Genomic DNA, 14,676 nt, shown 5'->3' with positions numbered 1-14,676 from the left:
GTCCTAAGAAGAGCTTGCAGAGAATTGGTGGTCTCTGACAGGAAGAGATTAGAAAAAACTGTGCCCATGAAAATGTAGATGGGATTCATTCCACAATTGTCCAATGTATGATACAGACATGGGCTTCAGGAAGACGGCTTTCTCTAGGATGAGGAGGAAGCACAGCTGAAATTCAGTATATTGCTATCCTCTCAGGCTGAAAATGATCTGTATATGGGACAGCAGGACAGCTGCAAATGGAAGATTTTTCCAGGCATTCCTTTTCCTCACTCCTGCCCACCACCAGTACTTATATCAGAAAAAGCTAATCAAGAGCAAAAAGTTCCAGATTAAAAGAGCTGCCTGCCTTGAAACAAGATCTATTAGCCACTTTTTTGGAAGTGGGATCCCATTGTAGAGGGTCATTCATACCAGGGACAGTACTCAAGGACTTCTTTTTTTCTAATTAAATGGTATATCTGTACAGAAAGCCCAGGGCAGACATTCTACTTTCACCTCAGCTATAAATGGGAGGTAGTCTTAGGCATAGGGTTAGATCTTGATTAAATGTGGAAATTTCACTAATTCCTCCTTCCTGCTACAGACTCCCCTCATATCATTTCTGAAAGTCCCCTGTCCCACAGGAGCAGCAATTCGTTGAGATCTGTGGTAGTCAGCGAAGTTCCATTCTGCCTCTAGAACATTTAGTCTGGACCGAACCTATTGCCCTTCTTGCCACAGGGGTAGGATGCCAGACTACACTACCAGTCTGTTTCTAGAATTATTGTCTTTGACCCTTGACCCTTGTCTTCTTATTATATGACCAAAGCATGACAGGCTTAGTTGAGTCATTTCAGCTTCTAGGGACAGTTCAGGCTTGATCTAGAACCCACTTAATTTTGGGGGGTGGGGCGGCGGGGGGAGGTACATGATATCTGCATCACTTTCTTCCAGCTCCACATTTCAAAGGAATCTTTCTTCATCGACCAGCTTTCATACCCATACATAGTAATGGGGAATACCTTGGCATGAATTAACTTTGATCTTGTTTGCCATTGACACATCCTTATATTTATGACTTTTTTCTAGCTCCTTCGTGGCTGCCCTTCCCAGTCTTAATCTCCTCTTGCTTTCCTGGTTGCAGTCTCCCTTCTGTGTATGTACACCTGCATATTTAGTCAGATTGTAGCATCAGGATTAGACAGCACAGAAGTTAATATTTTTAGCACTCATACAGCCTTTGCCCCCGAGTTTACCTAGTTCCTCCCTTGGAGCTAACAGCTAGGCCACAGCACTATAACTGGCCATTACTGATAAACAAAGAGATATGCAGACTCCGAAAACTGCAGCAGAAGAGACTAGACATTACACCAGGCAAGACCAGAATGCAGCTGAATTTATTTTTCTGCCTTGTGAAGCAGGAACGTAGGAGAGGACCAGGACAGTTAAAGAAGTGTTATGCCCCTGAATCCAATGTCCCCATCTACACAGATGTATTCAATGCCTTCATGGCCAGCGCTGTTGGGAAACTTGAACTGATGGTTGCCGGGCAGCGTAACGGTCACCTCGTTTTTGTCATGAGAGAAAATGATCTGAAACAAACCAAGCAACAAACAAGTGTTCATCATATCAGACTATCCATCCTCCATTTGAAAACCCACTTCCTCTTAAGCCCTCTAGGAGGTTCAAATTAAATGCAATACCAGGGGGAATGGTACTCAGTAATAAGATTTTGCATTTGCTCAGTGGCTCATTAGAATGAGGCGGTAATCCATGGAAAAAAGCTACACAGAGGTGCTGTTTGTTCTGATGGGGCAAATGCCAGCTCTCTGGGGCTTTTTAAAATCCAAACAATGGTGTGAGACAGAAGATTTAAATCCCCCTTTCCCTTGTGCCATGGTTTCAGTCTTAATCAGGCCCCTACATTTGATTTTTGGAGAAAACATACCAGGAACTCTGTTTGCAGACTTCCTCTGTGTCACATCTATTTGCCCTCTGCCCCTGGTGTGGAGATTTGAATTCAGGTCTTTAATTCTAACCTGATTCTAGCCTCTATGATAGGAATTCAATAGCAGCAGCATTCCCCTCATGCACTTAGGACTCCTTCACCCTACCCAGGGTGTATCTAGGGCAGTGGGAGCTCCGGTCTGATGGCACTCAGATGTTATGGACTAACATCTGGAGCATGCCAAAGGTATTGATGAACCGCCACCACGGATCTACGGGATGGGGGGACAGATGCCCTGGGCACTTCTGGAGGGGGGCGGCAGGCATCCCAGAACCCCCCCCATCAAACTGCACCCCTGCCTAATGCAATTTGGAGGTGGGGTACAAAGCTGGGCCCAGGTGCAGTGTTCAACTGCACACCCGGCCCCCAAACTCCACATGGAGTTCGGGGGGATGTAGTTCAAGGCTTTAAACTGCAGGCCTGGAAGCCCAAGGGTTAAAGCTGGTCCTGGCCAGGTAGAGCCCAACCTTTAACTGGAGGCTTGGCCTGGCTAGGTCCATCTTTGTACAGCTAGCTCTGCCTCCAAAGTCCATGTGACTCTGAAGGTGGTGCCCACAGTTTAAAACTGGAACCAGTCAAGCTCCGTCTTGTACTCCCCCCCCCCCCACCACCAACTCCAGTTCAGGGGCTGGGTGCGCAGCTCAGCCCTGGGTACCATTTTTAGTACTTATGTCCCCGATGCTCCCCAAAATGTGTCCACCCTGCCTACTCATCCTCGGAAATAGAAAAAAGGATTCATGATGTACTGATGTTGTCCTTACTGGTACATCCATTGAAAAATGGAACTGCTTTTCCACTCCAAACTACCAATACATAGTACATCACTGCTTCACTAGAATCAAGGAGAATCACGGTTTCCAGTTCTATATAGATGTTCAGAGTGGGTCATTTCTTGTAGTTGCTGTCCAACTAGAGCTGATCAGTTTCGAGCCTCACCTCTGCAACGCTGCCTTCCTGGAAAGGAAAGGTGTTCTCCCGCTGTTCCTTCCCCCACTGCGAACCACTCTTGTTGTTGCACACAATAGTCCTCACATCGCCATGAGCATCAAAACGTGGGTTGAAGTGGAGGATGAGTTGGTCATCTTTTTTGCCCAGGTTAACTACAAAACTGAGAAACAGATGAGAAGAGGTTATTGTGAAGCCCTTTTTGTTCATCATAGATTTCTCAGCAACACCACGTACGCTGGTTCCTCTAGCCAGCTCAAGCGCTCCCAGACTCCAGAATCTCTGCTGGATTGCCTGAAAGGGGCGTTGGCATCAATATTTCATTTAAGGCACTCCTGATCAGATGGCAACAAATACAATTTTAGAAACCTGCAGAAAGAAAAGCCTCTGGAGATGTGATGGAGAAGAGGCAGATATGGGGGAGAAGGGAGACAGTAGCTCCATGCTTCCCTGCTCTAAATAACTATCCATGGCACCTTAAGAGATTCTTTAGCTGAAGATGCCTGGACTGGACCTTGAAAACATTTATGGATTAACTGTAGCATGTAACACAACTTTTGAAAGTCCCTTGACGTTTTCTAAAGTGACTGGCTGCTTTTCCAAGCTGCTGGCCACACAAATGACCCATCAGAGCTGTCTCTAGCCTTCAAGAACTATAAGTGTCTTTTTCTATCTTTTAATCAAGCATGTTACCAGTGGATTCTGCACAGCATATTTATAATGAGTTGCAGTCATTATAAATGAACCCGTTTCCCTTTTTTCTGTTCCCATGTGTGCTGTTTACACGCCCAGGAAACAATTCTGGTAGCTTTTGTGCTTTTGCGCAGAAATGCTTTTTTGTTTTAATTTTTTCCCTATATGTGCATAGCTGCAAGGGCATACAGAAATGAATGCTCATGGCCATGCCAATTGTCCCGCAATCAGCTTGGCTGTGCCTGTGTAGCTTTGCATGTTCAACACACAAAATTAGAAAAGCGAGAAAAAGGGACTGTCTTGCAATGGCCAGGCAATAAGGAATGTGTTACTGAGGATCTATGAGTGCAATGGCTGCCATACTCGTTACCACGAGGAGAAAACGTGCTTGAGCGACTTGCACAATGGCAGGCAGGTTGAATCTTCCCAACCTGGCAGACAGTGGAAAACACAAAAATAGAAGGATGAAAGGAAGGGGGGGGGATTGGTGGGCGGGAGAACGAAGTGTCTCCTGCCTGTTATGTTGGTGCAGGAACGCCTCAACCTGGGATTTTGCAAAAAGATTGCTAGTTTAGTGATTTTTTTAAAGCCTGGGTTGAGCGGAATGTAACTGGCTTAAGCCATTTTGGGGAAGGGGCCCACTAGCGTAATGCCCATTGGGCAAGGTGGGCAGCTGCCCAGGGCACCACCTTGTGGGGGGCATCAAAAAGCAGGGTTCGTTTTTGGGTATTTTTAGTGGTTTTCCATTGTTGGCCTGCAGGGGTGCAGTTTTTAGGCTAGCGGCACCAAAATTTCAGCGTATCATCAGGAGACTGTCCTTATGCTACTCCCCAAGTTTGGTGAGGTTTGGTTCAGGGAGTCCAAAGTTATGGACTCCCAAAGGGGGTGCCCCTATCCCCATTGTTTCCAATGGGAGCTAATAGGAGATGAGGGCTACAGTTTTGAGGGTCCATAACTTTGGCCTCCCTGAACCAAACTGCACCAAACTTGGAGGGGGTATCATTAGGGCAGTCTTCTGATGAGACCCTGAAAGTTTTGAGACTGTGCCTTCAGAAATGTGCCCCCCCAGCCTGCAACCCCCATTGACAGCAATGCAGAAAACTCAATGCAGAACAAAGACTCTGGGGCAAATTTCAAGATGTTCTTGCAGGGAGGGCATTCTTGGACGTATCATCACCAAAATTTCAGGGTATCATTTGGAGACTGTCATGATAGCACCCCCAAGGTTTGGTGCAGTTTGGTTCAGGGAGTCCAAAGTTATGGACCCTCAAAAGGGTATCTCCTTTCTCCTTAGCAAAGGATGTGGGATGGGGTATCCCCTTTGAGGGTTCCTAACTTTGGACCCCCTAAACCAAACTGCACCAAACATGGGGGGTCCCATCAGGACAGTTTCCAGATGATATCCTGAAATCCTGGTGCCAATACATCCAAAAATACGCCCCCTTCAGGAACATCCCAGAAATTTGCCCAAGAATCTTTGTTCTGCATTGAGTTTTCTGTATTGCTGTCAATGGCGGTTGCAGGCTGAGGGGGGCACATTTCTGAAGGCACAGTCTCAAAACTTTCAGGGTCTCATCAGGAGACTGCCCTGATGATACCCCCCAGGTTTGGTGCAGTTTGGTTCAGGGGGGCCAAAGTTATGGACCCTCAAAACTGTAGCCGCCATCTCCTATTAGCTCCCATTGGAAACAATGGGGGATGGGGCACCCCCTTTGGGAGTCCATAACTTTGGACTCCTTGAACCAAACCTCACCAAACTTGGGGAGTAGCATAAGAACAGTCACCTGATGATATGCTGAAATGTTGGTGCTTATATGTCTAAAAATGCACCCCCTGCTGGCACCAATGTCCTGGTGCAAAAAAAATTTGGTCGTGGTGGAGTGGCCGCCCATGGGGGGGGGGGGCGCATCCAACTCAGGTTTTGCCCAGGGCTACAGTTTGCCCAGGGCTGCCTCGTTACGCCCCTGAAGGGGCCTGTACGAAGTTCTTCCCCAAAATGCTATATATAACATCCTGAGGATGTTATATCTGTGCTGTGTAGAATCCACGTCCCAAGGAAGCTCTGTTTTCTCTAAACGGTCTTGGAAGCGTATCTAAGAAACTCTAAGGAGTCCTCCCTATCTCTGGGCTCCATCAGGTAGTTCAGAGCCAAGGAAATTTTGAGAATTAAAGGCCAGGAAATTTTTACTGATGTTATCAGGGAGAAGGGGATGAGCTGGGGCACGCTGATCTTGGAGATTATCAATTCCCATTGCAGGAGCCAAGTTTCCTCAACTTGGCCAAGAGCCACCCCCCCACAAGCCCAATCGTAGATCTTTGACTAGGATGATTATCACAGCAAGAATTTCATCACACATACACCCCCATATTTTATCTCTTTCTTTTGAATTTAGGCGAACATTTCTAGAAGATCTTGAACAGCTTCCACCTTTGGTTGTTGCAACATGTACCCAGTACATGGCATAAGAAATTCAGAAGCACCTTGACAAGAGGCTCCATCTGCCAGCAACCCTGTTCCATCAGCTCTTTGACTATACCAGGGGTAGGGAACCTGCGGCTCTCCAGATGTTTAGGAACTACAATTCCCATCAGCCCCTGTCAGCATGGCCAATTGGGAATTGTAGTTCCTGAACATCTGGAGAGCCGCAGGTTCCCTACCCCTGGACTATACCTTCACTATAACCACTCCTGCCTCAGGCGGCCTTTATGGCAAGCCACATCTCTACCACCATCTGTCCAGTTTTGTATCAAACTAGTGCTGGTCAAACAACCTGTCCAACAGGCAAGGTCTTTTGGAAGGTTTGTCTTTCTATCCCGATACAGAAATACACAATTAAGCCCAGAGGACCATTACTCCAGAAGATCTCCGGTTCTGAACACAGTTAAAGGAGATGGACGATTCTGTGATCCCACTTTTAAAAAGTTTTTGAAATGTTGGTTAGGAGCCTGCAAGTCTAAGATGGGTGAGAGGAATAATGTGGAAACCACAACTGGAAGCGAGACCACATGCATGCAGTTTCATCTCATTGCGTTTGTTTTTCCTGATGCAGTACCAACAGGAGTTGATTTAATGTGTGTAGCAGATGATGTGCAAACAGAGAGGAAAGACATTAGAACAGACCATTATAGTGGCAAGGGCTGGGGGGTGGGGGAGGGGGGAAGAGAAGACAGCCAGACTGGAAATGAAACTGCAGACTCCAACAGTTGGTTCTATTTAGCCTCTTGGCAGAAAGCGCAAATCTTTGTTAAGACATGACTCACTGGAAAATGCTTGTGTGGGTGGGAACTAACCTCAGGCAACGGCTCTTCTCCATCAAAAGAGAGGTGGGGGGAGAAGAGAAGTTGGCTCTACTATACTCCGGGGCAAGAATCATTTTATTCCTACTAGCTGGGGTATATATCTACAGCTTGGGGGCAACTTAAGCAAGGTGTGATAGATCTGGAAAGCCACTTCTCACCCCATCACTGCTTTTGAGTCTAAAGGGGGGGGGGGAAGGTTGCCAACTTCAGGTTTAGAAATACCTGGATTTGAGGGTGGAGCCTGGCAGAATGGGGCTTAGGGAGGGCAGAGATCCCAGTGGGTTACAACACTGTGCAGTCCACCTTCCAAAGCAGCCTTTTCTTCCAGGGGGAGGGGAATACATGTTTTAAATAATAAATATATGGTTTATGTCAGGGGTGTCCAACTCTGGCTCCCCAGATGGTCTACGATTCCCCTCAGCCCCTGCCAGCATGGCCAATGGGGAATCGTAGTCCATAACCATCTGGGGAGCCAGAGCTGGACACGCCTGGTTTATGTAGTCTAGAGATCAGTCATAATTCTGGGAGATCACCAACCACACCAGGGGGTTGGCAACCCTAAAAAGGGGTGATCCAGCTCTAAAAACATCTCTCCTGAAGGCTGAAGCTGCTGTTCCATGAGATAATGGAAGAACACCTGTGATGCATACAATATACAGCAGTTTGGTTGGGAATATATCCGGAAAATGGTATGACTGAAAGATTAGCCCCTAGCATGCTGCACCCCCAATTTCTTTAAGTCATGGTTACTCTGGATTTTCAAAAAGAGCAAAAGATCTTGATCTGCCTCATGTCTAACCCTTAAACTAGAATAATAGTAATTCCCAGGGAACCTTCAAAATTGTAAATCAATGAGGACAGGCTTAACAGATTCCCTACAATTATTTGAGGGGGAAACCATCATGATAATAGACATGTAGTATAAAACTGCTGCAAGTTTTCAGCACCAATTCATTTCCTCCAAGGCCCACCTTACCTCTTGGCTCCTGCTGGAATGTCTCCTTTTATAGCAATACGCTGCCCAGGGGCAACACGCACGTTGGTGCAAGTAATTCCCTAGAGAAGGAATCCAGAGACAGGTTACTGGTTGTTCTCCTTGCTAGTCAGCAAAAAAGTTGAACATTAACAGCTGGAATCTCACTGTATTACAGACAAATGTCCTTTGAGCTTCTTACCACCTTCTTGTTCTAACGCAACACAAGACCATCTTATTATCCACAAGATGCTTAAACGAACTTGGACATGTAATGCAGTGCATTTGTAAATGTCAGAGCAGATGGTCATTAAAAGCTAATGCAAGAAGTGGTCAAATGAGTCACCCACGGTCTTGCCACACCTTAAATCTTACAGATGCATGAAATTAATCAGAATATACTTTTTTAAGCTGAGCAGCTAAATGTGACTGAAGCTTTAGCAAGGGGAGGTCCCTGTGCCAGGAACCTTCACTCTTCTTACCACACAATCTGCACAGAAGTCCATGTTTTATACCTCTGAAAGATATAATTACACATGTATAATCCTAGCCTGCACTAAGAATCACAAGGCTGCATGCACATGGAGGTTTTGCTGCAGCTGAGCATTCAAACTGAACAGTCCCCCCCCCCCCGTTCTGCCACCCCGCAAGTATTCACATGATGTCATCCTGTAATCATGCCCTCTCTTTTTCCTCTGCTTTCCTGTTATCTTTGCCAAATTGGGCTTGATGCCATCCTCTTTTGAAAGACCACAATCAAAGAATCTGTGCCTGTCATGTGGATGGGAAATTGTAAAGGTCCAACCTACACTAGCACTATTTTCCTTGCCTTAGCCACCTCCCAGCCACCATCCTGTTCCCACTGAAGGGTTTTTTCATTTTATTGGGGGGGGAAAGGCAAACATACTGCAGCATAATAATAAAACAATATGTTGCCGTGATCTACAAGCTCCTTTGAATTTTCAGCTTTTATTTTTTAAAAATACATCTCTAACCCTTTTCATTGTAGAGCTATAAGGGGGAAAGGGGAAATTATAGAGCTATAAGGGGAAATTTATCTCCACAATGATCCTTACTTTTTTTTTTAAAAAAATGAAAGCTGCTAATTCAGAAGAGCTGGTAGGTCATGGCCATATATGGTAGTAATATTACTGTGCTGTAGTGATCTAGCATTTAAAGTGGCAGATCACAGTCTTTGCTGCAATTGAATATTTTCTGGGTCCTGTGTCTTTACAGCAGCTAGACAAAAAATAAGTGTGTGTGGGGGAGTCCCTTCTCTGCACCCCACTGACTAGTTTCATGCTCAGGATGATGTTAATTGCAAATGAGCATTAACAACAAAAAAGGTGAGAACTAAAGTTATTGACTTCCTTCCCCATAACAAAGAGAAATCGGTCTTTTAATACAATTTCCCATCATAAGGCTAAACAGAACATCTCCCCTGGCACAGGTTGTCTGGAGCCACACCCAGATGCCACACACACACACCCTTCTGAAATTCCCATTGTCCACACCTATCAGGTATCACTGAGTGCTTCAAATTTCGGGATTTATAATAGCCCTGGGCTGCCAGCAAGCTCCTGTAAATGGAATTAGGGAATCTGGTCACAGGATGCTCAGGCTGAGCCAGAAGCTGTTTCAGCAACTTTTTTTCGACTGCTATGTGGATGGAAAAGCCTGAGCGTCAGGAGACAATTCATGAGAAATGACTGAGGCAAGTCTAGGCAGGACACTCCATCAGATACAAGCCAGCCAGCCATGGAAACCCTGTTGCTATGAATGGTTCTCCTGGCTACATCTTCATCCCACCCTGCTTTGGTGGCAAAGTGTTAAGAAGATACACACTCTGCTTAATTTTACAGCCAGCATCCAGTTTAAAACTAACAGCATAACTTTTGAAGAGTGCAAAGCCTGTCTCCCTCCCTCCAAGCCACTTTTCCATTTCTGCAGAGTCTCAGCAGCAGGGAAGGGGCTCCAACACTATTAGTGTGTTTGGAAAACCCCCAACAGTATCCTAGCCCTCACCACCAAACTCACAGGCATGATGCTGATCTTCCAGATGTGTGCTGCAACTGATCTCTGGGGTCCTGCAGGCAGAAGCGGGAACAAAGATGCCACTCCCTTGTCTTTAAATAGGCAAGCATCTGATGAGTCACATGTTCTTCCATCCAATCAAAAACCAACCATGTGAAATGGGTGGGAAGGGGGCAGCAGAATGTTCAAGGCAGCAATTTGTGGGGGAGGTGGCGCGCGCTCCTTTTGGATGCTGAATCTTGTCTTGAATTATGTATCCAGACAATCACTTGGAAGAGAATTTCGTGCTGTGCCTAATAAGTGACGAGGCCAGAGGAAAATAGTTTTACAATGAGAGGATTTTAATTGTCCAAGATTCCCTGCCCCCCTGAAACATGGCTTTTGGCAGGCAAGATCTTTGGCTGCTTTATTTGGAGGAGAGAAAATAAAACCCAGAGCAGCTAGATGTACCAGAGCCAAAAGATGCAGAGATATTTGAATAATGGTTCTTATTAAAGGTGGAGGACAAACAGCACTGCTGAGTTGGAAACCTTCCACAGGGAGCTATATAACCTATTATTAAGACAGAATTGAAATACACAAAGCAACTTAAGACCAGTTTATCCAACAAGCGGGTATTCATCAACACAACTTATTATCTTATTGCATGACACTTCACTGTCCCAGCCAGAGAATTTAAACCGCAATCATTCCTTCTGTGACATTGCTTCCTGTGATGGCAATAAGTGATAGGGTGGATTGGTTCCTGTATAAAATGTGCCAGATCTCCTGTAGTACTGCCGGGTCCAGAAATTCCCTTCTGTAAGAGATTTGGTTGCTTCCACGTGACAGTTTTGATCTAGTTTAACACCCAAATTGGAGCAAACTGTTGTTTTTTATTGAATATATATTCAACTTTGCCCTCTGATCACCTACTTTCTGGGTTTTCTTCTATTATGCGGTGATCTTTAACAAACTCTTTGGGGGAAGATCTAAGTCAAAATTCCTTTGCACACACCTGGAAGGAACGCATTTTTAAATGTTTAATCTACATAGACAGCATTTTCCTTCTTCCCCACCCCCCACCATTTAAAAATGTATACAATTTCTCAAGTAACTCACACCAAATAGTTTATTGTTTTGGATTCCACCTCTCAGTCAAGAGGCTTCCAATGTAAGTTTAAAAAAAGTAACCTTCCACCAATACACATGAAATGCAACATCTTACAAATATAAAGCTTTTCAATATCAATTTTAAAAATTAACAACCAATTGTCAGTGTAGGGAACGGTCCAGCAGAATAAAAGGTTTAGGTCAGTTAATTTAAGTGTAGATGAACAGGGAAGGCAATAGCAAATCACCCTGTCAACATAGTCTGCCTAGTAAATCTGATGTGATGCCACCCCACAGGTCAGTGACCCAGTGCTTGCATAAGGGTATACCTTTACCTTGAATTCAAGGAGAAAGAAAAAGAAACGGGGGAAATAGGAAAAAATTTAACCTGACACTTGAAACTCACCAGACTTAGCTCCAGGTGAAGGAAGACACCTCTACAGAAAATGTCCAGTTCTTGGTAACCACCTTCCTTGCCTCTGAAACCAGAAGTAGACAGTGTAGGATCTTGGTAGAAGACTGTATTTGATGGGTAGGTTCATATGGATCATGAATTCTTAAGTAAGCCAGTCCTTGACAGGGCTTTAAAGGTAATAAGCAGTAAATTGAACTTTGCCTGGAAGCAAATACATATGCAATTCATTTTGTTTTCAACTGGGGAGAGATATTCCTGGTAACTGGCACCTGTCTTGCAATATTCTTTATTAAGTGAAACTTCCAAGCAATCTTAAAAAGCAGCCCAACATAGTTTCAATAAACTGTTCTGGATATGATCAGTCAAAACATGGGTAACTTTGGCCAAATACTGCCTATAAAGGAATAGCCATTGCTACCACACCCACCAAAGTTGGACCAGGACTCTGTAACTCACAGAGGTGTGAGTTTCTCTTGGTAAGCATCAGGGGCGTAACGAGGCAGCCCTGGGCAAACTGTAGCCCTGGGCAAAACCTGAGTTGGATGCCCCCCCCCCATGGGCGGCCACTCCACCACGACCAAAAATCTTTTTGCACCAGGACATTGGTGCCTGCAGGGGGCGCATTTTTGGATGTATTGGCACCAAAATTTCAGGATATCATCTGGAAACTGTCCTTATGGTACCCCCAGATTTTGGTGCAGTTTGGTTTAGGGGGTCCAAAGTTATGGACCCTCAAAGGGGGTGCCCCATCCCCCATTCTTTGCTAAGGAGATGGGGGCTACCCTTTGAGGGTCCATAACTTTGGATCCCCTGAACCAAACTTCACCAAACTTGGGGGGGTGCCATCATCTCCAGATGATACCCTGAAATTTTGGTGCCGATACATCCAAAAATGCACCCCCTACAGGAACATCCTAGAAATTTGCCCCAGTTAAGAATGCCTTTGTTCTTCATTGAGTTTTCTGCATTGCTGTCAATGGGGGTTGCAGGCTGTGGGGGGCACATTTCTGGATGCACAGTCTCAAAACTTTCAGGGTCTCATCAGGAGACTGCCCTAATGATACCCCCCAAGTTTGGTGCAGTTTGGTCCAGGGGGGCCAAAGTTATGGACCCTCAAAACTGTAGCCCCCATCTCCTATTAGCTCCCATTGGAAACAATGGGGGATAGGGGCACCCCCTTTGGGAGTCCAAAGTTATAGACCAAACCTCACCAAACTTTGGGGGTAGCATAAGGACAGTCTCCTGATGATATGCTAGCCTAAAAACTGCACCCCCTGAAGGCCAAAAATGGAAAACCACTAAAATACCCAAAAATGAACCCAGCATTTTGATGCCCCCCACAAGGTGATGCCCTGGGCAGCTGCCCACCTTGCCCAATGGGCATTACGCCAGTGGTAAGCATGGACCTCATAGTACATGTGTAGTGCAGGCAGACTCTTAGATCCATTGTGGCAATATTATTATTATCCAGAAGCACATCAGTCTTGTCTAGACTGAGTTACAGTTTATTGGATTTCATCCAGTCAACCACCTCCAGACATCAGCTTGGAAAATCCACTGAATATTCTGATAACTGGAAAGAAGCTGTCAAGCTGAGTGCATCAGAATATTGATGACACCACACTCCACATCTCCAGAAGAACTCTGCCAGGAGTATCAAGCAGATGTTGAACATTGCAGGGACAAGATGGAAGCCAGTAGGACCCATAGCACAAGTGCCTCAGGTTCAAGAAGTTGTCTCCTGGACACTAGCCTCTGTTAGCAATTATACATGAAGCTGCTATTTAGTGAATCAAACCATCAGTACATCAAGGGCACACCAGTTCCCAATTACAGTAGCTCCCAGTTTTCTTCTGGGCCCAATTCAACTGCTGGTATAGACATTTGAAGCATCATTCCTGAAGGACTGCCTTCTCCCATATGAACCCACCCAACTACTCTGGACATCTTCAAAGGTCCTGCTTTAAATATCCCTGCCATCTGAGTCTAGGCAAGTGGTAACCCCCAAAAAGGTCTTTTAGGTTGTGGCACCAAAACTTTGGAACTCCTTCCCCAGGGATATTCATTTGTCTTCCTCTATTGTTGCTTTCTGTCAGCTAGCGAAGACATTTTCCCTTCTATTTGGCCTACCACCAATAGCTGTTATTAGCCCCTTCCCCGATGTTTGATGTTTTTGTTGAAGTATTGTAGATCTACTTTGTTTAGAATGTTTTAATGGTTGGGTTCCCCCCCCCCCCTTGAACTTGCACGCAACATTGTCACGCTATAGTCCACCTTCTGGTTTCCTTAGGTCTCACTGTTTGTGCTTTGGCACAAACATGCTTTAGCACAATTTTTGTGGAACTGTTGTATTCAAAGTGGGTTTAGTCACTGTGTGAATAGGAAGGTGCAGACTTTTGGATCTCCCCTTTACATTGGTATCATTTCCCCTAAGTAATGCCTTGTATCTGTAACCCCCACCCTCCTTTTTTGCTAGCTTTTAAAAAATCAGTAGTTACAATGCATCCATAATGTTAAAAGACTCTAGTGGCAAAGCTGCTACCAATTTTCTAGAAAATGGACCAAAGGCCTGCTAGTATGTGTGCTGGGGGGACTGATAGGCATGAGTGAATACCAAGGAAATCATAGAGAATCCCCCATGTGAGTTCCCCTTTACCTATGAATACCTCTTCATTTTGAGCAGAAACAAGTGCCCGGTGGAGAAGCATCCTTGCGTAGAAGCAGTTTTTATGGCCAGTAATGATGGTAAGTAGACCACAGGCTAAGCGGGGTTCACCCTAATCTAAAATGCAATCATTCCACTTCCTTTTCCTGCTTCTTCATGCACTGTCATATTCATCATGTTCTAAAGAAATTACTCCATTTTAGAGCAGACACATTGATTCTCCACAACACAGAAAAGCACCTTTTCATATACATATGGGACAGACAGAAGAAGCAGACACACACAGATATCTTTTTTGACTATTTGATGAGCACACTCACTGGCAAACTCTCTCAGGCAGTCAGCAGAACTCCTCTGGAGATGGGAGGGGGTTGTCTCAGTGACTAAGTAATGAACGGCATTCTTTACATATTAAGGGCCACCACCCACTCTTTTATTAGATACAGGCTAATGATGAACAAGTAGAGATAAAGAGATGCTCTGAATGTGTTCAGTGTAAATGAATAATTTCAGTTTATAACGTCATAATATTGATAACTCAGTTTTTTTCTGCCATTATATAGTCAAGATGA

The 14,676-nt window shown here is 45.1% G+C and overlaps 1 protein-coding gene across 1 annotated transcript; it reads right to left on the bottom strand.

Moving 5' to 3' along the window:
* Nucleotides 1–1,360: 1,360 nt before the first annotated feature.
* Nucleotides 1,361–10,055, bottom strand: LGALS1 (galectin 1). Its single transcript, XM_048502479.1, has 4 exons — nt 9,936–10,055; nt 7,902–7,981; nt 2,924–3,095; nt 1,361–1,571 (listed from the first exon to the last, which is right to left on the bottom strand). The coding sequence occupies exons 1-4, from the start codon at nt 9,939–9,941 to the stop codon at nt 1,425–1,427; spliced, it is 405 nt and encodes a 134-aa protein (XP_048358436.1). The 5' UTR covers nt 9,942–10,055; the 3' UTR covers nt 1,361–1,424.
* Nucleotides 10,056–14,676: the final 4,621 nt, after the last annotated feature.

The sequence above is a fragment of the Sphaerodactylus townsendi genome, linkage group LG06 (assembly GCF_021028975.2).
Source record: "Sphaerodactylus townsendi isolate TG3544 linkage group LG06, MPM_Stown_v2.3, whole genome shotgun sequence".
Classification (NCBI taxonomy): domain Eukaryota; kingdom Metazoa; phylum Chordata; class Lepidosauria; order Squamata; family Sphaerodactylidae; genus Sphaerodactylus; species Sphaerodactylus townsendi.
The sequence above is the reverse complement of the archived record's forward strand: the minus strand, read 5'-3'. Positions and strand labels throughout refer to the sequence as shown.

What these genes read in the sequence shown, in the direction of transcription:
- LGALS1 (XM_048502479.1), bottom strand. An exon ending in ATTCCAGCAGGAGCCAAGAG is followed by an intron (nt 3,096 to 7,901) that starts GTAAGGTGGGCC and finishes TCTGTTTCTCAG; the next exon opens with TTTTGTAGTTAACCTGGGCA. An exon ending in AGGAAGGCAGCGTTGCAGAG is followed by an intron (nt 1,572 to 2,923) that starts GTGAGGCTCGAA and finishes GGTTTGTTTCAG; the next exon opens with ATCATTTTCTCTCATGACAA.